Source organism: Typopeltis vanoorti, chromosome 18 (genome assembly GCF_054136105.1).
Source record: "Typopeltis vanoorti isolate ZY-2024b chromosome 18, IOZ_Tvanoo_1.0, whole genome shotgun sequence".
NCBI lineage: Eukaryota > Metazoa > Arthropoda > Arachnida > Uropygi > Thelyphonidae > Typopeltis > Typopeltis vanoorti.
Genome location: NC_143566.1, coordinates 38,488,731 through 38,516,712, shown reverse-complemented (window position 1 = coordinate 38,516,712; position 27,982 = coordinate 38,488,731). Strand labels below are relative to the sequence as shown.

At 34.9% G+C, this 27,982-nt stretch overlaps 1 protein-coding gene across 2 annotated transcripts in view; it reads right to left on the bottom strand.

The window, feature by feature from the left end:
* LOC150096603 (DDB1- and CUL4-associated factor 11) overlaps nucleotides 1-27,982 on the bottom strand; it is a 346,061-nt gene that overhangs the window by 110,064 nt on the left and 208,015 nt on the right. For both annotated transcript variants that reach the window (XM_090408033.1, XM_090408034.1), the window contains 2 exons: nucleotides 21,814-21,937; nucleotides 10,787-10,844 (listed from right to left, as the gene is read on the bottom strand). In XM_090408033.1, the coding sequence (XP_090264159.1) occupies nucleotides 10,787-10,844; nucleotides 21,814-21,937 (182 nt within the window). The remainder of the gene's footprint in view (nucleotides 1-10,786; nucleotides 10,845-21,813; nucleotides 21,938-27,982) is intronic.

Below are 27,982 nucleotides of genomic sequence, written 5' to 3'. Positions count from 1 at the left end.
ACTAGGCTAATCCTCTTGAATGGCAGGTAATCCAAATAGAGTGATGTGGGCAAATATCAGAATGGGGAATTGGACAATGAGACTAATTTGTGCCTATGGTCCAACAGAAGGTTCTACTGAGGTAGATGTGGAGGAATTTTTGGAGGTTTAGAGAAAGCAATTGACACAATGTAAAAGGAAAAGTTAGTCCTTGTTGCAGATCTAAATAGCAGACTAGAAAATGACTGTCAGACATACAAAAATATTTTGAGAAAATATGGAGAAAACAGCAAAGCTAATAATAATGGCAAATACCTGTTGGATTTCTTTTCAGGACATGGACTGGTTATTATTAACACCATGTTCCAACATAAAAATGTGCACAAATTCACATGGAGAGAAGAGGCAAGGAATAAGAAAAGTCTCATTGACTATGTTATTGTTGATAGTAATGTTTTCTCCCTGGTGCAGGACACCAGAGTGTATAGAGGATTTGAAATTGGAAGTGATCACTATTTAGTCTTGAGCAGGATAAAACTGAATTTCATAATGAAAAGAATAACATGTAAGAAAGTTTTAAAGTGAATAAAAGTTGAGCAACTCTCAGATGTGAACTGCAGACTAAAATACACAAAGCTTACTGAAGAAAAAATGAAAGTTTGAGAACAGGAACCAAACCTTGGAGATTCAGTGGCAAGCCTTGAAGAAAACCCTGATTGATTCAGCCAGAGAGGCATGTGGGGGAGGTTGTCTGCGAGGATAGAAAAATCAGAACTGAACTCCATGGTGGACACAGGAAGCTAAAGAGGCAGTGAAGGAAAAGAAGAAAGCATATCAAAAGTTACTGGCAAATAAGTCAGCTTGTTCTCTTAGAGAATACACAGACAAATGTAAGAAAGCTAAACACTGTGAAAAACTAGCTAAACAAAAGTCATGGGAGGACTTTGGCAAGAACATAGAAAAAAATATCAAGAAGATGGCAAAATATTCTGAGGTTGTTGAAGAAGCTTAGAAATGGAGGAAAGAGTGCTGTAAAAGGAATTAGAGATGATAAAGGTGACATGAAAACAGGAGAAAAAGATATCCTTGAAGTATGGAGTAACTACTATGAAAAATTGCTAAATGAAACAAGCAGTGATAGCACAGTGGTAAAAATCACTCAACAGGCACACAGTCAGGAATACATATCCATACTTGAATTAGAAAACGCCATCAAAGGCTTGAAATGTGGAAAGGCAGCAGGAGTAGATGATATTCGACCAGAAATGCTGAAGTATGGTGGTCAAATGATTAAAAAGTCTTACTGTGGCTGCACTGCATAGTTCAAAAGGCCTGGACAGAGGGGAAAATTCCCGATGATTGGAGTAGAGCTCTCATAGTACCCATATATAAAAAAGGAAATAAAACTGAATGTGAGAATTACAGAGGTATTTCCCTAATGAGTGTTCCTGGCAAGATTTATGCAATTATACTTGAGAAACGGTTGAGAAGAATTGTGGAATTCAGCCCAAATAGAGGCTGTCAGGATCAGATCTTCACTTTACGAGAAATAGTTGAGAAAGCATGGGATTATAACAAAGATATGTATTTAAGTTTTTTCGATCTGTAAAAGGTATATGACAAGGTGCCAAGAGAGAAGCTATTCAATACTCTACAATTATATGGTTTCAATGGGGCATTATAGCAAGCAATACTTAGTCTTTATTTGAGTTGTAAGTCAGCAGTTAGAATTGAAGGAAGTACAGGAAGATGGTTTAATGTTAAATCTGGTGTGAGACAAGGATGTACATTATCCCCTCTGTTATTCATTATCTATATGGATCACAATATGAAGGAAAGTGGTATTAAAAATGATATCAGAATTGGAGATGTTAATGTCAGCTCTTTGCTTTATGCGGACAATGTTATACTTCTAAATAAATCCACTACAAGTCTGCAAGATTCTCTGACTAAATTGAATAGCTGTTGTAATAGATATGGTATGAAGGTCAGCAATAAAAAGACAAAGACAATGAAAATAGGCAGAATCATTGAAAATGTGAACTGCGTTGTGAATGGAGAACCTGTGGAACAAGTAAAACATTTCAGCTACTTAGGCACGAATTTTAGTGAAGATGGTAAATTAAATATGGAAATAGACAACAGAATCAACAAAGCTGGTATGGTGGGAAGTCAATTGAATAAATTCATATGGAATAAGAGAGAAATTAGTCGGAACACTAAATTAGCTGTATACAAGACAGTGTTCAAACCAGTTTTAACTTATGGATCTGAGAGCTGGGTCAGAAGTAAAACACTTGACCAAAGACTAGAGATCGCAGATACGAGAGTCCTGAGAAAGATTAGAGGCGTGAACAGATGGCATCAATGGCAATATCATATAAAAAACGAGGATATTAGGAAAGAACTTGACATTGTGAGCATCCAAGAATGCGTAAGCAGAGCTAATCTCAGGTGGAATGGTCACTTAAACAGAATGGACGAGGAAAGATCAGCAAAACAAGTGTTCTCTGGCAGGAAAACGACCCAAAGGAAAACCAAGATATAGATGGATTGATATTGTACAATGTGCCTTAGACGACAGAAATATAAGATCTGATAATGTTGGAGTCTTGACAAGTAACAGACTTATTTGAAGGAAAATTGTAGATAGGAAGTTAGTAATGATGTAAATTTTTCATGTAGTACTATCATATCCTGTACGCCCCTTGAGGGTACCTGTCAGGAATTTGATGATGATGATAATTATCAGATCAAGTCCCACTTTATATCCTAGGCCCTACAAATGCTCATAGAGGGGCATGACCTAGATAGGACTTTAGAGTCACCTATGTGTTTCACTTAGTATTGTGTTGTATTTGAGTGCGTGTGTGTGTGTTATAATAGTTTGTTTGTAATCCCTTAAGATGTCATTGACTGAGATGAAATATTGGAAGCATTAAAATCAGTTTTAATTGTTTCCTAGTGCTATAAATATTTCATTAAACTTGCAACATAATGTCATTAAGTACTTAAGCCTCAACACGTAGAAAGGTAAAGTGAAAGTGTTAATTGTTTTGATAGGCACAAATGGTCCGAAAGGCAAAAAATTATGGTATGAGGGAAGACATGAAAGAGTTACTGACAGTAGCAAAAGAGAACAGCGAGAGAGAGTAAAGACAGTGAGCATGTTGCTATGGTATATGGAGGTGAGTTGCAAAGGAGGGCCATAATTGTATATGACTCAATGCATAGGTTGTTTAGGAGGAATGATGTATAGTTTCAGGTGTGGAGCAAGTTTGATGGCTGAAAAGAACTTAGATGAGACAGACAGTTTGCATTTGAATAGATTCAGTTTTAAAAGTTTAGAAAAAGTGCTGCTGACTGGAGTAGGATTGGACGTGCAAAATCAGGAAAACTAGAAGTGTTAAGTAGAAGCAAGTTATGCAGGCACTATTAAGGCAAATGGGTGTGTAATTGGAGAGAAAATGCTGACTTTAGTTCCTGAGGTAGAAAATAGGAGTGGGATTGTGAATATGAGCATAAAGTTAGTAATGGGACCATGAGGATAGTATCAGACGAAAGAGTTTTTGGCATTGGTTAGTTCCCACTGGCCAAAGTTATTTGCATTAGTGAGATGTGGCTGACAGAGGATGATATAATTATTGATACAGAATGTGAAAACTACAGTATTTTTGGGATTTATTTAGCAATATCCCTCCATTTAAAGAACTGCATCTTTAAAGAGTGGAAATAGAACAGGATGTCAATTAGATGAAAAGCAGTGCATTTCAGGCTGTCTGATATGAGATTGAAGCTAACAGGACAATGTACTGTATGGCCACAGATGCAAGACCCTTCGACACTTTTGTGCATGTCAAAAGAAGGAGAATCCATTCCGATATCAGGGTAATCATGTGTTTCAGGGGATGAGCCCTTATTATTATACGTCGGAAAATTAGCTTTTCTTTTATGAAAATTGTAAATTTTAAAGTGGTAACTATCTTGCTCGTATAACAGTTGGAAAATTTTTACGTATAAAGTACGAGATTTCGCGTATTGGTGACCAATTCATTTATTTCTTTTTTTCCTTTATTTCTTTCTCCCTTTCAGCATGAATCGACTATTTTTGGCAATCTGCAGACTAGGCTCTATGAAGTATGGGTGTACAATAGTTGGCTGCTGCTGCTACTACAGGCTGGGGAATTATTATTATTACATAACACTTCCAAACAGTCCAAGGACTTATCGAGGAAGATACGTATCAGTAAATAAACTTAATAAGTGGAAGGTAGGTAATTATTATGGGTGACTTTTCTTATTTTTTAGGTGCTGAATGTTCTCTCCTCATAGAAGGCTGGTTATTGCTTTCATGCAGATTGGGATGCCATTGATTGTACTAGAAAAGCAAAAGTGATGTAGGTATCTGAATACCAAGATACAACTTGAGCTATATATTATCATGATACTTTATTATCATGATAATATGAACTATATTATCATGATTTTTCTTTTGGAATGTATTCAAAAGTCAGATCCACTTGATCCAAGGCATGCGAAAGAATTTTTGCCTAGTATGTATGAGAGAAATTTAATACTGCCTGACTTTACTTGGGAGTAAAGTACTTTAGCCACAAAATATCATACCACAGAATGAATACTGAATAAAATGTGCAATTAGTATATTTTTCAAGCTCACCAGATTCTAATTCATCTCATCTTAAGTAATGAATAGACTGAAGAAAATATTGTGGTCACATGTTAAGAGGCTTGGCACTCACAAGTGCTGAAAATACTCCAGGCACAAACTTTGTTTGCTTACACTTGGATAAAGGATTAAACCAAGTATATAATTTCTTGGTATCTTTAATTTAATGCATTAGACAGCTGGACAAATGAAAAACTTTATTTAGAACTTTTTATAGTGATTACTATAATTTTATGAATTGATGAAATGTTTACATATTTATGATACACTCTTTCCAGGAGTGGAAAAGAGGTGAATGTGCTGCTGTATTGTATACTAGTTGAACATTTTTCTTTTGTTTAAATTTTGCTATTATTTTCTAGCTTGCATTAAAATGCATTGGACAGCCATTGGAAGTTTTTATCACATGGTTATACTATAAATTAAAGATACCAAGAAATTATATACTTGGTTTAATCCTTTATCCAAGTGTCAGCAAACAAAGTTTACACCTGAAGTATTTGTACTAGTCCTGAAAATACTTCAGGCACAAACTTTTGTTTGCTTACACTTGGATAAAGGATCAAACCAAGTATATAATTTATTGGTATCTTTAATTGAATGCATTGGACAGCTGTGCTTGTGTTTTCTGAAAGCTTTTCAAAAAATACATTTTCATTCAAATATTAAGTTTCTTAACGTTTTTTATTATTATTATTATTATTATTATTCAAGTCTAACTTAGAGTTGTGTATTTTAATTTACGTGTTTTCTCAAAAAACATTGCTTTCAATATTCTTTATTAAACACAGGGTGGGCAATCAGAGAATCCACATGTAAGCAGAAAAAAATTTATTAGCAGAACATATTTAGATGTGCAACAAAAGGCTAGTATTATAACAAGAATTTTACATTCACATTAATGCAGTTATCAACTCTTTTCATCATAGAGTTGTGTAATTTCCTCAATTATCTAGGGTTCATGAATACCATATTCTTTAGAGTGTCTCCCTGAGGGAAAAATCCTGCAAAATAGGATCTGGTGATCAGATAAGATGCTCAACTTGTCAACAGAGACCAATCCACCACTGGGGGATATGTTTACACAATGACACAGTAATGGTCCAGGGCTAGAACCACATTTCATCAATATTTGGACAGTTAGGTACAAATTGTAAGAAATTTGTTAATATTATTACAATTGTTTCAGGAAACATTTCAATAGTAACTGTGGTGACTAGTTTACAGCACTGTCATATTGCTTCAGAGCAATCCTGTATATATCATAAAACAACAAATAAGGTAATTTGAGTGTGTGTGTGGGGGGGGGGGGGGGTCGTTGGTACTAACATTTGGGAAATTTCCTTGCAGTGACCTTTTGTTGATCCTATTTAGTCACGGGAAATAGACATCACTACATATATATTTAGTCGTCCCATACATGAGATGCTAACTTACAGCTTGTTAATACTGTGGATGGGCAGAGAGTTCAAAAAACTTGAATACTTGAAGATAGTACTGTTCATTGAAATGCTAGAAAAAGAAAGGGCAATAGTCCAAGTGAGGTTTATCAAGGACTTGTAAAGAAGCAAAATGACTTCCATATCTTTATATGTCAATGTTTGTTTCATCATTGCACTTATCCAATGAATTGTATTTGCAATCTTTGTTGTATGGCCTTTGAACATCTACATACTATCTACTAACATTCCAAGATCCCTAGCCTAATCAGTTTCTTTCAGCATAATTTAACTTGGCTCTGGGTTAGTTCCAAGGGAGAGGGGTGCAAAGAGAAGAAAATAGTTACCCTGCATAAAAGAAGCTCCAAGACCGATGTAGCAAATTACTGATCAGTATCAGGAGTTGGAGTCAAGGTACAGGAACTCAATAGCAAAATACAAGAAGAGAGAGACCTAAATGGGATGCTATATGGCAGCAAGATCTTTGTGTGAAGGGTTGGTTGGTCCTCAGTGACAGCTGAATTGGATAAAGTTGGATTAACAGTGATATTGCTGGACTTTGCAAAAGTTTTTGACAGGGTACCACACAGAATTCTAATCAATAAATTACAGCACACTGGGATGGATATAAAGTTGGCAAAGTGAACAGGGAGCAGCTCGTGTATAGGCACTGCAGAACCCCCAATTTTTCTCGATACATAAATATATTTATTAATTTATTTATATTTGCTTGTAATATTTAATTTTATCATCAACATTCCTATATAATTCTCTTATTTTGTATAAAAAATAATAAAAATCCATCTTGTAGCACTTAGGAGGGCGAAGGACACTAGCAGCACAGTGTTTACCACAGTGTCATATTGCTATGCGCGCAAGTATATGCACGTTATAGTGAGATGCGAGCTATTAGCATAATGCAGCAGTAGAAGAGTGTTCACATAGTGCTTATCGTGTTTACTCCGTCTTTTTAAATATTTAGACATTACAATTAAAGACATAACATTTGTTATAGTTTTTATTTTAGAACATTCTTGGGGTTATGATAATTGATTTTATTTTTAAGTAACTTTGAATTATACTAAACTAGCTCAGTAGAAGTGGCATTTGCACTCTACAGCGCTTGACCGCACGACTTTGAATCTAGACATCGACTAGAGGAACTTTTTCTAAAGCCTTTTCTCGACCGGTTCTAGAGTTAGTCGATCTCTGGCACGGGCTAGCAGATTTTTCGTCATGGAAACTTGAGTTTACGGGACAAAAAATCTGGTTTTTTGTCCTGTAAACTCAAGAAAATCGGCCTCGAACCCATACTATTTTCAGACATTAAAAATATTGTATTAGGGACCACCAGATGATGGCAGAACTTACTAGCTGCCTTCTTCACTGCATGTCAATTAATTAGTGATAGCCTTGGGCCAGCTATCTCTGATTGGCTACCAATGGAGATTGAACTGCCCACTCAGTCTCCAAAAGTTAGATAGGGATAAACTACGGCCTCGCCATCTCCCTATATGGGAACAAAAAGGCGTTAAAAATATAAACTGTATAATTTTATCGATAATAAACAATTTTTTTGTGAAACTAAACAAGAAGAATATATTTTATTTTTAAGCAATTTTGAATTATACCAAACTGTATAATTTTATTGATAATAAGCAATATTTTTTCATGTTTAATTTTTTAAAAATTTTTACCGTAATTTTGATAGTTTATCTGAACACATATACAGTGTACTTACAGTGTCTATGTATATTTCAAAAGTTGCACCCCCCCCCACAATTTTTAGCCATGAGCTGCCACTGAAAGTGAATAAGAGTGTGGTTGATAGAGAGTATCAGAAAGTAGTTTATTCAAGAGTAGAGTCCAGCAGTCCTGCCCATGACAAATTAAATAGTAGCAGCTCAAGAACAGTGCCATAGGGCACTGTTCTTGAGCTGCTACTATTTAATTTGTATATTAATGATACAGGAAAGGATCTGAGAGGAGCTATTTTGTTGTTTGCCAATGATGCAAAATTGGGTAGAGCAATAGTTAATACAGATGATGTTAAAATTTTGCAGGATGATTTGAATAGATTGGTGGACTAGGAAAAGGAGAATGGATGTCAGTTTAATGTGGCAAAATGTAAGATTATGTATTTTGGAATGAAAAGATTACCAGCTGTGTACCACACTAATGGAACTGTACTGCAGGAAATTGATGAAGTCAAGGATTTGGGAGTGTTAGTGAATAGGGAGTTAAAGTTTAGAGGGCACACTTCAAAAGTGGCTAAAGCAGCTCACTGGATTACTTGGGTACTGAAGAATACCTTGACAAACAGAGACAAGCAGGTTATTATAGCTCTTTACAGAGCTTTAGTAAGATCCCCTTGACTACTGTGCACAGATCTGATCAACCGGGTTTCTTGGGAATGAGGTGGAGATGATCCAGAGGCATGTGACCAAGATGGTAGCAGGTCTATGGAATGAATCTTGCAAGGACAGATTGAAGATTTGTGGGTTACAGAAATTGGTTGAGAGGCAGAAAAGGGATGATACTGAGATATACAAATTACTGGAGGGTTTTACAAGATTAATACACAGGACATTTTTCAAAACAGGTCTGCTGGTGGGAGGAGGGCCACCCATGGAAACTGAGCAAGAGTGTAGTTAGCAGGGGTGTCAGGACTAGATTTTTTGCTTGGAGAGTGGCAAATGAGTGGAACAGACTGCCTGAGTCTCTTGTTGGTGCCATGACTGTGAATGGGTTCAAAGCAAAGTATAATAGATACTGCACAAATGATGAACAGTGCCTGATATGATGTTTAGGGCTCCCATGATGAGTTTCAGGACTCCATGGAGTAGCCCCACAATAACAATCCCACCAGTATCACATGACATTAGATATCTCATTTCATCATAGTGTATAATTTTACTAACATGGAACTCATCAGCATTTTCCAGCCTATTCAAATCATTCTACAAGTACTGCATATGAGCTGTATTCCTGATTACGCTGCCTATCTCTGCATCAGCACATAGCTGTACATCTTCTGTTTTACGAATTTTATTAACATCTTCTGTTAATAAAATATATTAAGAAAGTGATTTTGCCTCTTTACAAGGTCTTGATAAGACCTCTGGACTAATGTGTGCAGATTTGGTCTAGTTTCCATGGTGATTCTGATGCAGTGGAGAGAGAGAGAGAGAATGTAAAGTAGAGTGTTGAAAACGATATCAGGCATGTGGAATATTGATTATAAAGAAAGATTGAAAATTTGTAGGCTGAAGACATTAACAAACAAGAGAAAGAGAGGATGATATGATTGAGATGAACAAACTTCTGAAAGGGTTATCCAGGATATCAAATGATGAAATTTTTCATTTTATGAAGGGATGGGGAAAGGATGAGAGCTAGATTTTTTTCTCATAGGGTAGCATGACTGGAATGGATTGCCATTGGATGTTGTGTATGCAAGTAGTGTGAATGAATTCAAGAACAAGTATGACAGCTGGTGTAGCCTCCCTTGAGTCCCTGGCGGTCTCTCAATAATAATGATATGAGATTACCACAAATCTCATACACATTGCTTTTACTTTACCAAAATGTAGGTATAGTGATCACCTCATGTATTTTCTTTCCTGTAATTTATGAACAACATCCTCCACACAAGATGAACAGAAATGTCTGTTATGTTTATACCAGTAAGGTTTCATTAGGATTTAAATGAAAAAAATCTAATGCTTGCACTGTTAAATATATTAAATACAAATAATTATATAAAATATATTAATATGCTAATATATCAGAATATTAACATGCTAAAAGCTTATCAGATCACAGTACATTACTGCAGTAGCTAGACAATCGCTTGTCAATATTTTCCATCAACAAATTCAAGCATTCAGATTTTATATTCATAGTACAAGACAACCTCTCATTGCAGCAATTTACTTTTTATCTTCCAACATCGTCTTATACATCGACATATATGGTATATAAAAATAGCAGTTTTTAGGAGTTTCCAAAAGCTTCTGCTGGAAATATTACAGCTACTATTAAAATTTTAAATAGCAAAACAAGTGGTGATTAGTATTTACAAGTGAATTCCTATAAGAATCATTTAATTATTTAATCTCTACTTATATATATTTTTTTCTCTTTAAATATGTGTTAGCAAACTGAAAAGGAAACCAAATATATATATATATAGATTTAGCGAATTCAGAAATTATATGAAAAACTGCTTAAAGAGTATGGAAGGTGACATTACAGGAGTAAGCAGAGATCGCAGCTTGCTAGATTTTCACATTAAAGGCTATGTTTAGTGTATTAACTAATCTAATAGATAATTTCTTATTTTTATAATGGAGACAGGAATAGCATTAAACAGTATGATAATAGCATAGCAAAATTAATCGATCACTAATATTTATTAATTATACTGCAACTGCTATTTCTAATAAATGCAGTAGTACAAGAGTAGGTTTTAGTTCCAACCTTCATGCTTTTTGCTTGTTTATCATCAAAAGCATCAATCTAATTATTTTCACATACTACTCTATTTGCAGCCTACTGGGAAAGAGGGGAGAGGATAAGAAGTGATATAACTCAATGTATTTCAGTTATGACAACTAAATAAAATATATATGTGAACAATAAGGTACTGCATATTTAGTGCAGATGCAAACACACTTACCTTCAAACTCCGTAGATTCTGTTCCCTGTCATAGACATACAAGCATTCATCATTTGCTCTAAAATAAAATAAAAACTCAGCAAACTAATACATAAGTTTTCCGGTGTATGTCAATATGTTATAATCTAACATACAAATAAACCCAATTTGAATGAAGCAATCAAAGAATACCAACAGGAATTAATATTGGATATTAAAGAATTGTTATATACATATTTCACACTAATCTCTGAGACAGAGTACTGCATATCAAAACAATTATGTAAAGATGGAGAGTTAAGGATGCTAGGAGAGTTAAGTTGTTTTAAATAGCTGAACAAAATACTCTAAAATGTATTTCACTTCGGTACACTCTTGCTGAGTGTGAATTATATGACATCCAGTCCGCTGAGTTCTGGAGAAAATAAGCTTGAATAACTTGATGTTTAAATAAATTTTGAAACTGCAAATAGTGTAACAACAATTGATTTTTGGACTTTCTCAATGCTATTACTATCTGACATCAGAAAGAGAGTCTAAATGGATGATCAAATGGCACCACTCAATATATTTCATAAAATAAGCCTATGCTAGGTTGGTATTGGATAAATTTCCCACCCTCCCTTTTATATTAGGTTCCATAGCCTGTCATGGCCAAGACTTGGCCTCTTTTAGAGCCCTATTCAACTGCTTATTATGGGGTGCATAATCCTGTCTATGGACATGGACAAGTCCTTACCAACATCATGTTCCAACATAAAGATGTGCTCAAGTTCACATAGAGAGAAGACACAAGAAATAAGAAAAGCCTCATTGACTACATCATTGTTCATAGTGATATCATTATGCTGGTTCAGGATACAAGAGTGTACAGAGGATTTGAAATTAGAAGTGACCATTACTTAGTACTAAGCAGGATAAAAATGGATATTGCATTGAAAAGAACAGTATGTAAGAAAGTAAGAGAATTAAAGTTCAGCAGCTTTTAAAGGTAAATTGTAGACAACTTATAAACATACTGAAAAAAAATGAAACAAATTGAAAAAAAAAAAAAAAAAAAAAAACCTTGGAGTCTCAGTGACAAACTGTAAAGAAGACATCGATTGATTCAGCTAGGAAGGTATGTGGTGAAGTTGTCTGCAAGGATAGAAAAACAAGAGCACCATGGTGGACATAAGACATTAAAGAAGCAATCCTAGAAAAGAAGAAAACATACCAAAAGTTCCTAGCAAATAAGTCAGCAGATGCCCTAAAACAATACAGAGAAAAAATGAAAGAGAGCTAAGCTAAGCTATGCATAAAAGTAGCTAAAGGCATGAGAAGACTTTGGTAAGAGTATGGAACATGAATTATTAGGAAGGTGGCAAAGTGTCTCCAAAGTCCAACTGCCACACCCAAGTTGTAGACAGCGGAAGCAGTATAAAGTAGAGGATTACTTTGTAAGGTGAAGCACAGTGGGGCTTTGTGTGCCTCTTGCCGATACGGCAGCCATGAAGGCTTACAGAGAACCTTGAAAAATGGCTGATTAAAGGGACTCTGGCAAAGATGTTAGGACTGCAATGACATCACTGGCAGAAGAATTCATATATCAACAGCAATGTGAAACAAATGGCAAGTGGAAGAATCTGAATACAGATCAACGGCTGCTGGTTTGAGCCAAGTTAGCTGGCTACTGCAGCCATGGAAGAGATCAGGGCCTCACCCCGTTACTATCCTATAGTCAACCATGGAGAAACAGAAATATTTTACAAGCTATGCTTTGGAAATTGGAACCTCCGCAACGTCCCAAGCTGTAAATAGCTACAAGGAAGAAGACACTGAAACTGAGTAGAATGAGCGCTGCAAATGTACTCCATGATGATGTCAACTTAAATCCGAAAGTAAGATCGGAATTCTGATATTCCTCGTTTGAAAACAAGAAACAGTCTTGAAAATCGGAACTTGGAATGTGAGAACATTATATAAACTAGAGAATTTTGACAACCTTATACAGGAAATGAAAAGACCTGATGTGATGGGAATTGAAACAAGATGGCCTAACATGGTAAAACCAGAAAAAGATGGCTTTACATTTTTATATCCTGGCAGGGAGATGCATGAATATGGAGTGGGTTTCATTATTAAGAAAGGCATTTTTAAGTCTGCAATGGGACTGTGACCCATAAATGAAAGAATGACACTTATTAAATTAGCCACAAAGACTTTTAAAATGATAATTATCCAGGTTTACACTCTTATGACAATTCACAATGATAAAGAAATAGAAGATTTTTATAATAACTTACACAAATTTTTGGAATATGTAAAATCAAATGAGATACTCATAGTGATGGGTGGCATGAATGCAAAGGCTGGAAAAAGGTAAGAAAATTCAGTTGTTGGAAAATTTGGATTGAGCAAAAGAAATGAAAGAGGTGAGAGATTGATACAATTCTGCATTCAAAATTACGCATAATGAATACTTTCTTTCAACATCCAAAGTGCAGACCACATACTTGGACAAACCCAGATAACTCTATAAGAAATGAAATAGATTTTATAATGATAAATAATAGATACAAAAATAATATAACCATCATTAATATAGGTTCAGACCATAACCCTGTTTTGTCTACTTTAAAGATTAAACTAAAAAACATTTCTGAAAACAATCATACTGAAAGACTTCACAGCTCTGAATATACCTGACAACATAATGGTGTTTAACTCAGAAATTAGGAAAAATTAGATATTGTAGGATATAAAACAGAAGACAATATACTTCTTGTAGCAAGACTTATACATTGGTCATACATAACTGGTAATTAACTTAAGGAATTTGCAATGGATATTAATTAAAGGAAACTTTAATGATTACCTTCAACATTTCTGCAACGTCACGTTGCCATCTTCAGGAACATACAAATATGGTATGTGCACGCAGGCACTAACAAAAGCAAATGAGGAAGAAGGCAAGAAACTAATATTGTTCCTGAAGTCCTAACAGTGCCCCCTCGTGGGCTAATCGGGTTGTTTTGGCTGTTGAGTTGAAGTTCTCATGATGTAAGTCTCCCAAATTTGGGGCAGTCTCATGCACCCAAATTTATTGAGGTTTGGAATGTTTTTTTAGAGCTGCTGATGATTCCATGAATAATCTTTCGTACTTGAACTTGCTGCAGTGTATTATTTTAGTTTTCTTCCAACGAATTCTATTGCAGGTATCTATGGCATAGTCTGCAAGCCCAGAGTGGCTGTATTGGTGAAACCGGATGTAGTCATTGTGTTCTGAAATCCTGATATTCGCTGTCCTGCCTGTTTGGCCAAAGTAGGACAATTTACAGCTGCAAGGGACCTGGTATACACCAGGTAAGTCTAGGGGAAGTGGTTGGTCTTTGATGGAGAGGATAACGGATGCCAACTTTTTATATGGTCTATAAGAAGAAGTTAGATCATATTTTTTGAGGATATTGGTTATTTTCTCATAGATGCCCTGGATGTAGGGGATGGTGATAGATTTAGTGTATTCTTTATTACACTATAAGGGGGGGGAGGGGGGATTACTGGTTTTAGTATTTTTTGGGGGTTGTAGCATTAGCAAAGAAAGTGTTAAGGATGTGGTTTAGTTCAATGGTTAGGGCATCGTCATCTGAGCAGATTAATTTTGCCCTGTTATATAGTGTTTTAATAACCCCATATTGTTGATTAATTACTTAATTAATTACCAGTTAAAGAAGACAATATATTTAGCAACACAGGGGAAATTGAAAACTGACTGTCAAATTCTAGAAGTGCAATATATGAGAGCCAATGAGATTATTCCAAAAATTAAATATAATAAGAAAAACCATGGATGACAGAGTCAATATTAGAACTTATGAATGAAAGACGAAAAAAGACAAATACACAACAGTACAGAACACACAGTAAAATTATAAAAAAATGAATGCAGCTAAAGACAAGTGGCTAAATGAAAAATGTAAAGAAATAGAGGAACTGGACAACAAACACAATAGTAAAGAAATTCATAAGTCAATCCAAGCTCTGACTAATAAAAAGAAAATGTTTTAACCATAATCTCTGTATAAAAGATCAAAATGGAAAAATACTACCAGAGACATGAGATATCATAAAAAGATGGAAAGAATATGAAAAAGAACTGTTTGACTCTGATCACGCAGATGAACTAGATATACAAAATATGGATGGTGAATCAATTACATATGAATAGAATATGCTCTAAGTCAAATGAAAACAGGTAAAACACCAGGCCCTGATCAGATCCCTATCAAATTGTTAATGAAATTAAATGAAAACACAATTAATGACCTAAAGGTTATTTTTAATATCTGTGATAAATGATAAATCCCTGATGATCTAAGGAAATGCATCTTTGTCACTATTCCCAAAATTTTAAGAACTTCTGAATGTTCAAAATACAGACTAATAAGTTTAACAAGCTATGTTACAAATTACTAGTGAGAATAATCCTAGAAAGAATAAAAGGCACTTTGTCAATAGAAACAGAAGATACTAATTCAGGTTTTCAAAAAGGCAAAGGTACAAGAGAAGGAATTTTCAATTTGAAAACATTATGTGAAGGAAACCTTGATAACCAGTAAAGTATATATCTTTGTTTTATTGATTACACCCAAGCATTTGATTCAATAGATCACAAGAAATTAATACATATCCTACAGAATAATGGGTTAAAAGGAAAAGATCTATGTAAAATTACAAATACATACTGCAATCAAATGGTCTCAATAAGATACAAAAATGCATACTCTGACAACTTTGAAATCAAAAAAGGAGCAAGACAAGGATGTGTCTTATCTCTTCTGTATAATATATATTAGTGAGCAAGTTTTTAAAGATATTACAGAATTGAAGGGTGTAAAAGTAGGTGGGGTAGGAACTACACAGCTTCGGGTATGAGACGGTCCTTATAGTTGAAGATGATCTTCAAAACTTAGTCATAGAAATTTACAACAGAAGGCTTAGACATGGGATTAATTATTCACCCAAAGAAAACAAAATGCATGATTATATCAAAAGAACCAATAAATAATAAACTAAATATAACTGTTAACCAAAATAAAATTGAACAGGTTCAAAGATGTCTTTTATATATTTGGGACAAATGTTTACAGACAGAGGAAATAAAATATTTCAAGAAATAAAAAGAAGAATAGAGATAGCAAGAAAAGCCTTTATTGATATGAAAACTGTTCTAATATCCAGAGACATTAATATAGATATAAGAAAAAGATTAATAAAATGCTATAGCTGATCAAGGCTTCTCTACAACACTGAAACTGACTCTAAATAAAGAAACAGAGAAAAAATTAGAAGCTTTCGAAATGTGAACCATCAGAAGAATGTTTAAATTATCATGGAAAGAGAAAATGAAAAACAAAGATGTTTTAAGGAAAGTTCTTTTCAATTTTGCTTTCAGCCAAAACGAAAAGAACATTAATGAAAATCATTAAAGAATGAAAACTTAAATATTTTGGACATCTAACTAGACAAGAAGGCATTCAGATAATATTAGAAGGGAAGCTGGATGGAAAGAGAGGAGGTAGACCCCAGGAGAATATGGTTTGAAGGCATTAAAGGACTCTGGACTGGCTTGAATTACCATAAATGTTCCATGCCACAAAAGAAAGAAAAAAGTTCCATGACATAGTTGCCAACCGCCTTCTAGGGGATGACACTTGAAGAAGGAGAAGAAGAAGAAAAGAAGGCAAAGTGTTCTGGAGGCTATTGAAGAAGCTTAGAAATGGAGGAAAGAGTACTGCATGGCGTTGGTGTAGATGAGGTGGTTTGTGGATGAGGTTGGGTGGTGGAGACTGAGAGTTGTAGAGTAGGTGCCCTCCCTCAATGAGTCTTACGACTCCCTGGAGGTGTCGAATAATAATAATATCACATAATTTAATGATTTTTTATTTATCAGGAAATAAGAAGGTGCACACGTTACCTAACAGTATTTGTGTGTGTGTGATAGTTTCGAAAGTTGGGGGGGGGGGTGGAGTTATCAAAGACGAAATACAATTTTAATTCTATTATGAAAATTTTGGAAATAAAATTTCATTCTGATGCATGCACCTATACATGTTTTGAATGATAAACTTTAGGGAAAGTATCACTACTTCAAAATTGCTGCATAATATCAAAATTAGCAGAAAATGTGTACATAACAGTTTACTTCATAATAGTCGTTCATTTCAATATCTAATGGGCAATTCCAGGAAACCAAGAAAGTTGAAGTGCAAAGAACTACAGATTACGTTATAAATATTATAATGTATGTATGATTATCTATAAGGTAATATCATAACAGAGCGAACCTTTACACAATCTGTGAACTAATTTTCTAACTATGATTATGAATAAAATATAACGAAAACAATTTGTAACAGATAGAGGCTGTATTTATTTTAAGATTTGGATTTTTATGACTTTATAAAATAATTGTTTGACAAAAATAATTAACAAAAAAAGATAGTGGCATTGTTCTCCAGAGTGATACAATCCTAAGTGAAGAAATATGAAAGGATCTCTTATTTGCACTGGCATTAAAAACTATAATTATACGATAAAACAGGCAGAAAAATAAATGTAACTTGTAGGTAATATAATTTAGATTCCAGTTACCAAGCAAATGCATTTCTGGCAATAGGTAACTGAACGTAGCTACGTATGCAAGGTAATCTGGTTAAGTGTTTTTGTCAGCGTGAAGGATTATTGCACCTTCTAATGGATATGACAGTCAAGTGCGCTTGATATCCATGTTTTTTCAACAGGTAGTCTGACTCGTAGCCAGGATTTGTTGGACGTATATATACATCGTCCGCGCGGTTAGCCTAGTGGCTTTGTGCTTCGCAACCATATGCCCGGGGAAGGAGTGTCCATAGCCAAGTTAGCCGGTCTTGGGCGTGGGCAGCAGGGTTTTTTCCGCCAGTTTATCTGAGGTTTTTCATCCCGCAAGCAGGCAAACCGGCCCCGTGAACACACAGGTTACAGTCATAAATACTTACGGCAAGGAAGGCAACGGGAAACCACCTTGCTCATAATCATCTCTCCCTAGAATGGTAGCATATAGCTACCCTCCCGCAGCCGTATGGCAGATGGGAACCAGAAGAAGATATATACATCCTGGCCGGTGGGGAGGTTAACTCTGCAGAGATCACAGTCAAAAAACTGCAGCTTAGATCGTGTGTATCTGAGAGATACATTCATTACTAGTATGTGCTGAAATGCTTAAAAAAAAAAAAAAAAAAAAAAAAAAACTACAAATAAAATACGTGATGGTTTATTTATTTTCAGTTACAATCTAGAAATTATTGAAAAAAAAAGAAAGAAATAATAATAAAAAAAAAAACTAAACCAATACTATACTGACATTGGAGTTTGCAGTATCTCTCAGATATAATTTACTATCAAATATCACTTTCGCATTAGACCATCATTCTCATCATCAGACTCGAATAACAGAGGAATTTCTCAACTAAGTTTTTCAGGTAAGATTTATGCAAGCATACTTGAAAAGAGGTTGAGAAAGATTGCAAAAGAAAAAGTTGGGTTCATGACAAATAGAGGTTGTCAAGATCAGATTTTCACTGGAAGACAAATAGTTAAGAAATCGTGGGAATATGGCAAAGATCTGTACTAAGTTTTATAGATCTAGAAAAGGCAAACAACAAGGTGCAATTGTATGAGGTGAATGGAACATTGTACAGAGCAATACATACATTTATGTTGTCAATCAGCAGTTAGAACTGAAGGAAATATAGGAAGATGGTTTGATGTAAAATCAGGGGTAAGACAAGGATGCATATTATCTCCACTCTTAATCATCATCATCATCTATATGGATCACATTACGAAAGAAAGTGGCATCAAGCCTGATATTAGAATGGAGAGGTCAAACTTAGCTCTTTGCTTTATGAAAATAATGTTGTACTCCTAAACACATCTAGGTGCAAGTCTCTAGGATTCTTAACTAAATTGATAACAAATATAACAAAATTGGCATGAAAATCAGCAATAAAAAAGACCAGAACTATGAAAATAGGCAAGAGCATAGAAAACTTCTGCTGCATTCTGAATGGAGATCCTATAGAACAAGTAAAATATTTCAGCTATTTAGGCAAAGATTTTAGTGATGATGGTAATTTACATCTGAAAACAGACAACAGAATAAGTAAAGCTGGTATGAAGGGTAGCCAGCTGAACATATTTATATGGAATAATAGAGAAATTAGCCAAAAAACACCAAAGTATACAAGACAGTGTTCAAACCAGTTTTAAGTTATGGATTTGAAAGTTGGGTTAGAAATAAACCACTAAAGACCACAGATATGAGGGTTCTGAAAAAAAATTAGGGGAGTATACTGGTGGCATCAATGGCAGAATTATATTAGAAATGAACTTGACATTATTCAAGAATGTGTCAACAGAGCTAATCTAATGTGGTATGGCCACTTAAATGGGCGAAGAAAGGTTAGCAAAACAGATGTTTGATGCCAAGATGGCAGGAAAAAGACCCAGAGAAAGACCAAGGTCTAGGTGGATTATTTCAGTCAAAAATGCCTTAGAAGCATGAAATTTAGATATCACAATATTGGAGTGCTCACCAGTAATAAACTGATTTGGAGGAAATTTGTTGATAGGAGATTAATAATAATGTAAACTTAATCATGTAATGCAGTCACAGTAACCGGAACACCCATTGGGAATACATATCAGGAAGTTGACGATAATCCTGTCTGCATTTTCCGTTTTGAAGGATGAAACACTGCCACCCTCCATATCAGCTGGCTAAGTCACCTTCATTTGGGAAGCCCTGATAAAGAATGTTCTCATCCTAGACCGAATTAAAACTCAAGTCTTTTCAACCAAAGGGCATTGTTGATACTGAATGAGCTATGGAGGATCTACACCAAATTTCAATGGGAAAATTAGATAATGCAATTCTATAACAATGTTCTACTAAAGGTGCCAACAATGATGGAGAGCAATCAACATAAACAATAAAAAAACTCTCTCATGTTGAGATTAATGGCAATATATTAACAATGCATTTAATTTGAGAAATAATAATGTATTAGTTCTCAAGAGGATGTATTACCATTTCTCAAATTAATTTTTTTTTTGAGAAATAATGTATTAAAATTCCACTCAAAATAATGAAAACCTATGGTACATAGCAAGCTCCCCCCCCCCCCCCACACACACTTGGTTAAAAAGTAAATTATACTTGCTATGAATATTTTTAAGAATATACAGTGTTTTAATAATATGGTCATTTTCCTACTTGTTTAAGGAAACATGACTTCTACCACTGATTTAACTCTGTGTTTCCATGGGTTTAGCTCTCATTGATAAGTCAAATCCAGTCTTTTTTTTTTATACTGCTCCCACACATAAAATTATTTGCAAACTTATATTACACTTGGTACTGTGGGTGGGCCAAGGTTAAAGTAATTGTTCCTTAGCAACTGTCCATATATTCCATACCCCCTCCCCTTTCTTCCAATCTATGTTCCTATAGTTGAAGTCCCCAATAATAATTGTTCAGCATACACTTCCTGTAGACCCACTGGCTATACCAGCAACCAACAATATATTTTGTCCTACTGGCCCTATCTCACACCAGAGAGCTTCAAATGAACCATCTCCCATAGACTTAAAATCTCTTTAATTTCTAATTTTGTGGGTTGTAGTTTTTCAATTATCCTCAGCAGTATCCCCCCCCCTCCAGCCCTGTTAGGTCTATTTGCCCTGAAAATACAATACCTTTATATTGTATGGTGTGATGGTATGGTCGTTTAATCCTGGTTTGGCCTCAGACCACTGTTTGTGGTGCCATAAACATTGAACTCCGAGCAGTATCCGGACATCCTGGACAAAGCAATGTTTCCTACATTATGGCGTTTCTATGGAACTAACCATTGTCTCTTTCAGCAAGACAATGAAATATGGCTAATAATGCTGAAAAATGTGTCATAAGGCAGCTACTGTACCTGCACGGTTTGTGGACATTAACATTACCACACTTGATTGGCTTCCACAGACTCTGATCTCAACCCTATTGAACATCTGTGGGATGAACCAGAGCACTGGGTAAAGTCAAGGGATGTCTGCCCTACTTCATTATTGCATGCCGTAGGATTGCTGCAGTCATCGCAGCAAAAGGAGGTCGTACATCTTATTAAGATTGGTGCTATGGCAATTTGTTCCTCACATGATGGTGTGGGTTGACTTCTTTTGAAACAGTGCAGATGTAAATCTCTAACATGAGTTTTCCAAGATCTGATTTTGACATAATGGTCTCCAAATAAAGGTCAGCATTTAAGAAAGGTACTAATAAAATGTGACACACACACACACACACACACACACACGTCACATGTGTATTAATATATTGTGTGTGTGTGTGTGTGTGTGTGTGTACACACTTTTCGAAGGTTTGGGTGACTGGGTGCTTGAAATTATGGTTGAAGCAACAATTGGATTAAATTAGTAATTTAGTTGACTCAATTAATAATGTGAATGATGACGACGACTGTGAATAGATAAAAAATACTGCAGATGACCATAATGTGAAGATAAAAAAATTGCAGTAATCAAGTTGTTTTATCTTAAATTTATTTTTCCAATGCTGAGTTAATCTCCACAACAAATGGTGGACAAGGTATATTACTAGCCATTTATAGAAAATAGCATCAAAAAAATATCCAGAACGAAGGTGGCAATGGTAAGGTAACAGTTTCTAAGCTAAACATTCAGTTCAGAAACAGGAAAGAATATGATTTAAATTAAACATCACCAACAACTCATTTCTCATGCTGTATGCATCAGTTATATGAAGCTAAAATCGGTTTATTCTACTGAATATTTTTTAGTCACTTGCACTATGAATTAACATGGTTTTGCAGTAAAATAATCTGTTTATTTTTACAGTTTAAGCCTTTTTAATTAATTAATTTAAATTACATTACTTTAAAAGGCATACAATTATAATTAATTTTATATTAATCACAGAAATTTTCATAGAAAATTCTTACCCTCCTAATATTTCTCTGCCATCCTGAGAAAATTTTAATGAAAATATACAAAATCTTCTTTCTTCTGGACAAAGTGGCAGTGCTTCATGCATTTCTTGATCTCCATGAACATTGCAAATATGAACTAGGTAGAGAGTGGTTAATTATATATTAAAAAGACTGAATATGTTTCTCCAAGAATCTAATAATAATAGTAATAATAAATGAGGTATCAGAAGAATTAAACCGTAGAATTGTGGCCATAACAAATTAGATCGTTTGCTATGAAAGCTGAATAAATCAATACAAGACAAACATTCAGTTCAGAACTAACCAGCATCAGTTTTACCATAATATTAATGGGAAATCTTTAGGTGTTCAACACAATGTTGAACACCTAAACACAGAAGAAATGCTCAATTTCTGGAAGAAGCTCTGGGATAATTCAAGCAAGCATAATAAAAATGCTAACTAAATAAAATATATTGAAAAACAATTGAACAATATGCAGATGGAAGACCTTATCATAACCACAGAAATAATTCAAAGGCAAGCAAAGAAAATGAAGAACTGGGGTGCACTAGACAAAAATGAATTTCATGGATTTTGGCTCAAGTACTTGCCCAATACTCTGATTGGCTAACCAATTTAACAACCTATTGTAAGAAGGCTCAACTGAAGAGTGGATGAAAACTGGAAGCACACTTCTGATTTTGAAAAACAAAGAAAAAAGGAGCTGTTCCAAGTATTACCACCCAATAACTTGCCTGCCAACAACATTTAAGTTACTCACATTTAAGTTACTTCTAGCAACTTCGAATAGTCAATATTTATCACAGCATCAACTTCTGCCTATTGAACAAAAGGGATGTTCCAGAAAATCCAGAGAAACAATAGACAAATTGTTAATTGACAAAATGGTTTTGAAAAATTCAAAAAAGAGAAACCATGGGCCATTAGGCATGGATTGATTACCAGAAAGCATTCAATTATTTGTCATATAGTTGAATTAGAAAATGTTTTGAAATTTTTGGAGTCAGTAAAAATATCAGACAATTTCCTAACAGCGATCATAATCATGTGGAAAACTCAGTTAACAGTCAATGGATATCTGGATACAGTGAACATCAAGAAAGAAATTTTCCAAGGTAACTCAATATCACCTCTATTGTTCATCCTAGCAATGATTCATTTAATATTAATTCTAAAGAAAGCTGGCTTTGGATATCAAAGCAAACAGGAAAATATCACATCTGTTATACATGGATGATCTTAAGCTATACAGAAAATCATCCAGAAAATTGGGTTACTGCTCAATACAGTCCAAATTTTCTGTGAGGACATTTGTACGGAATTTGGACTTGAAAAATGTACAGTGCTCTCCATAGTTCGAGGGAAAATAACAGGCAACAAAGAAATCATATTGGCAGAAGGAAGGAAAATTAAAAACTTGTCACAGCATGAATCCTATAAATACCTAGGCATTCTAGAGGTAGATGACATTTTGAATTCAAAAGTAAAAAAAAAAACTGTTTGAATATATGAAAAGAATTAGAAAAGTTCTGAAATCCAAACTGAATAGAGGCAACACTGTAACATCAATCAACACATGGGCCATCCCTGTAATCAGATACATAGCAGGGATAATAATAGACTGGGCACAAGTTAATTTGGATGCATCATGCCTTGCATCCACACAATGATGTGGATTGGTTATACATGGCCAGAAAAAAAATGGAGAATGTGGTATTTTACAAATCAAGCAAACAGTAAAAAAAATAAATAAAAAAATAACGTTTTGAATGATTACATCAAGAAAAGTACAGAAAAAGATGCTAACTGCAACTTATAAAGAAAAATGCAGTGCAAGGAGAAAGAAATGATCAGAAGGTTGGAAAAATAAAGCACTCCATGGTGAATATTTCAAAGATATTGAAGGGAAAGTTGACAGTCATTTAACTTGGCAATGATTTCAGCAGGGCAGCATCAAGAAAGAGATAGAAGGTCTGATGCTTGCTGCTCAAGAAGAATTACAAATGAATGCAATAAAGGAAAAGATTGAAAAGATCTGTTGTAACAATAGCAAATGCTGACTGTGCAGAGATAAAGAAGACACATTAGTTCTTACAGCAAAATTTTTTGATGTAAATGGATTACAATCCATTTGTTATGTCTCTATACAAGTCCCAGAAATATCATCTTCAGTAAGGAAGAACAACAGAACATTGCATCCTTCAAGTGGCAAATATCCGAATTTGATTCTCATCATGATGAGAAGAATCTTTATATAGACTTATTTCAATTGAAGGCAAGTTAGTCAATTTAGAGAGCATGGTTTTTCTCCCAGAAACTTAGGTTTCTTCATCCTGCATAAAGGCAAATCAGTCCAGAGAACACACCCAATTTACAAACAAAAAATACTATTGATGGATGGTAGATGACACTGCGTGTAGATGGAGGTTTAACCTCCACAACGAAGTTCCTGGATTTCTTGAAGGTGTCATGTGATAATAATGACTGTCTTCAATACCTGAAGAAAACCAGATAAAAGCTCTCTTTCATTTCATGTAGAATTTTTTATACCTATCCTCCTCTCAAATTTACTCCAACTAATACTCACCAACAATATATTTCAAATACCTCAATTTTTTTTCCCAATTTCTTATGGGCTATTGCAAGCCTCCAATCATATAACACATTTCACAGAAATATTTTTTCGAATTTTTTCTTTACTAATTCTTTTGCTATAGCAATTCTTTGTATTTCTATTTTTCACCTTCTTGAACAGTTCCTTCAATGTATACAGATTATTTTAATCATTCAATATTCTCAATTCAAATTCTTTTGATCCTGTCACCATTATTTTTTAATTTCTGCTGCATTTATATTGAGTTCACATTCCAGTAAAACAACTTTACTGGAATGTGGACCCAATATAAATACTTTATCTGTTTTAAATCCTGTTCATTCTCAGTTAATACAGCTTAATAATCAGCTAAGCATATCTGTACTCCACCAACATCTATTCCTTCATTCACTTTTTTTTTTTTTTTTTTTAATCACTTTCACTGCATTCTCTACATATAAACTGATTTGTGTTCTATATCTCTAGCTGATTCCAATTTATTTTAATGATTTCAAAACAAGCTTGTTCCATTGTACATTAATGAATGCATTTCCTAAATGTATAAAGGCAACAATGTTGATTTGTACAATAGGCTGGTAAATTTTTTATTTCCAATTTTAATTCCCATGATTTTGTTTTTCCTCTGTTCTCTTGAAATTTTTCCCATATACACTCGGGTCTCTTTTTATGCATATCTTTTTTATGAAGTGCATATTTCAGGCAAATTCGGGGTTTCCCCGTTGTACATAATGAACAACGTTACTCGATCTTTGCTTGCTTTAAACCCACCTTTTTTCTCAGACTTTGCAATGTAAGTTCGACTAGGCTTTTCTTCCAAAACAATCCTCTTTCGTCAGTGTTAAACACTTGATTGGGACAATATCCATCATCTTCAATAATTTTGGCTAACTTCTCTTGAAAATTTTCAAGAGAAGCAGTTGCAGCACATTCTGGCGTAATGTGTAAGCAGTGAGTTAATTTTGTATGTGAGTAAGTGTTTGTCATTTCATTATCGTAAGTGTAAATTTTGCTAATTTTTATTTTAAAGATTTAATTTGGCCTGATGGAGAAAAAAATTACAAAATAAAAGCAATTTATTTGGAAATGAAAATTGCAATTTTAGATTGCTTAGCAAAAGGAGAGGGATCTATGGCGATTGGTAAACATTTTAATTTAGGCGAATCTACTATAAGAGCAATTAAAAAGAATGAAGTCGCAATAAGAAAATTTGTCATTTCTGGCACAAAACTAAGTGCCAAACTATTATCGTACTCAAGAGATTTTTTCCTTAATTAAAATAAAATAAGCTCATAATTTGGATTAAAGAATTAACTCAAAGGAGAATTCCTATAAGTGGTTATTTAATTAAACAAAAAAACTCTTTGGTTTTATGAACAGATGAAGCAATTGGAGCCACCTACTTCTGCTTCCCAGGCTGATAAAGAATTTTCGGCTAGCAAAGGTGGCTAACCGGGTTTTTAAAAAGGAATGCACTTCATAACGTGAAGATTACAGGCGAGGTTGCAGCAGCAGATGAAGCAGCCGCCGAAAATTTTCAAGAGAAGTTAGCCAAAATTATTGAAGATGATGGATATTGTCCCAATCAAGTGTTTAACACTGACGAAAGAGGATTGTTTTGGAAGAAAAGCCTAGTCGAACTTACATTGCAAAGGCTGAGAAAAAAGGTGGGTTTAAAGCAAGCAAAGATAGAGTAACATTGTTACTTTGTAGTGATGCATCAGGGGATCGAATGTTGAAACCCTTCCTAGTAAATCAATCTCTAAGACCACGAGCTCTGAAAGGCAAAAATCTAAAACAGCTGCAGTACATTGGATGGCTAATACAAAGGCCTGGGTAATAATTGCTGTGTTTAATGAATGGTTCAATAATTGCTTTGTACCAGAAGTGGAAACATATATGAAGCAAAAAGCTCTCAAATTTTGAAGTTTTATTAATTGTTGAAAATGCACAAGTCATCTGCATTTAGAACATCCAAATGTGCATGTAGTGTTGTACATGGTGGCCATAAAATAACTTTCCCTCTTTGGAGGCATCTGTAGCTAAAACCAATAAACGAAATGAGACCAAATTTTATATTGAGACTTTTGAAGGCACGGGGAGATGATTTCCATGAAAAAAAGATTTAGTACCACAAGTCGCCGATAGGGAAAATTTTGGCGCTGGCAGAGGAGAAATCAAGCGGATAATCATTAAAGGCAGATAAAATGGAATCATAATATTTCAATGGTGTAAGCGACAGTGCGTCACTCATTCCAGCTGGATATGTGGCGCATTGCAATGATGATAATAATAATTAAACTAAAACAACAACTTGCAAGAGGCACAGAAATTAATGTAGTAATTGAACTCACAGGAAATAATGTTTTATTCATCAGAATCAGGGAACATACACGATTTTCAATGTGCTGACCTTTCTTGTGTACAACAAATTGCATCCAGTGCAACATGCTCTACAGCTGAGCGCAAGGAGTCAGATTGGATGTTCATAACAGCCCATTTTATGTTCTCTTTCAAGACATGCAAGTTGGGAATGCCACCAACATACACAACGGATTTCAAATACCCCCACAGCCAAACGTCGCATGGAGTGATGTCCGAGGATCGAGGCGGCCATGCTGTCGGAAAAAAACTGACCGATAACTATCTCATTACTGAAATGCTGGCGTAAAAGGGGCTGTACTGAACGTTCAATGTGTGGCCGTGCTCCATCCTGCATGAAAATTATGGAGTCCAAACATTGTCTTTGAAATGTCGTCGATAAATCTCTCCAGTAATGGAGCAGGTTACAGGATTTGTAGGGGTTATACTCAAAAAAGTATGGTCCTATTATGAAATCGGCTGTGAAGCCACACTACATGGTTACTTTTGGAGAATGCAGTGGTACTTGCTGGATTGCTTGGGGATGTGCAGATGCCCAAATTCTGCAGTTGCGAGTGTTGACCAACCTATTAAGATGAAAATGAGCCTCATCACCTCACAATATTCTCTAATGGCAGTCATTGTTGACCTCCATTCGGGCAAGGAAGGTTAGCACGAAGGTCATGCTTTGCGGTAGTTAGTGCTTGCACACGACTGAACTTATACGGATAGAAGTGAAGCATTTTCCGTAAGATTTTCCAGACTGTACCATAAGTCATATCAAGTTTGCGAGCTATGGCACGAGCGCTTGTACTACCAGTACTGGTCCCTGTGTTGTCGAACACCACAGTAGCAACGTCTGTTACTGTCTCTTCTTGCACTGCTTTCCGTCCACTGCCAGGTCTAACTCCTAGTGATCCAGTTTCTTCAAACTTCTTAATCATAGCTCTCAGTGCTACAGATAACATAGGACCTGTATGCAGGTTATGAAGCCTTCTAAATTCCCAAAGGGCCGCTAAGGCATTGCACTGTTTAAGGTAAAACAACTTAACAAGTAAAGCATGCTGAGGCAAGGCAGGATGCATATTGAGCACAATTTGTCAGTCATTCGAATAACTGCCTGAACGTTCCCAATCCCTTTTTAAGTGGAATTGGTGGCGCTGCTGTCATGTACGAACAGTAAAA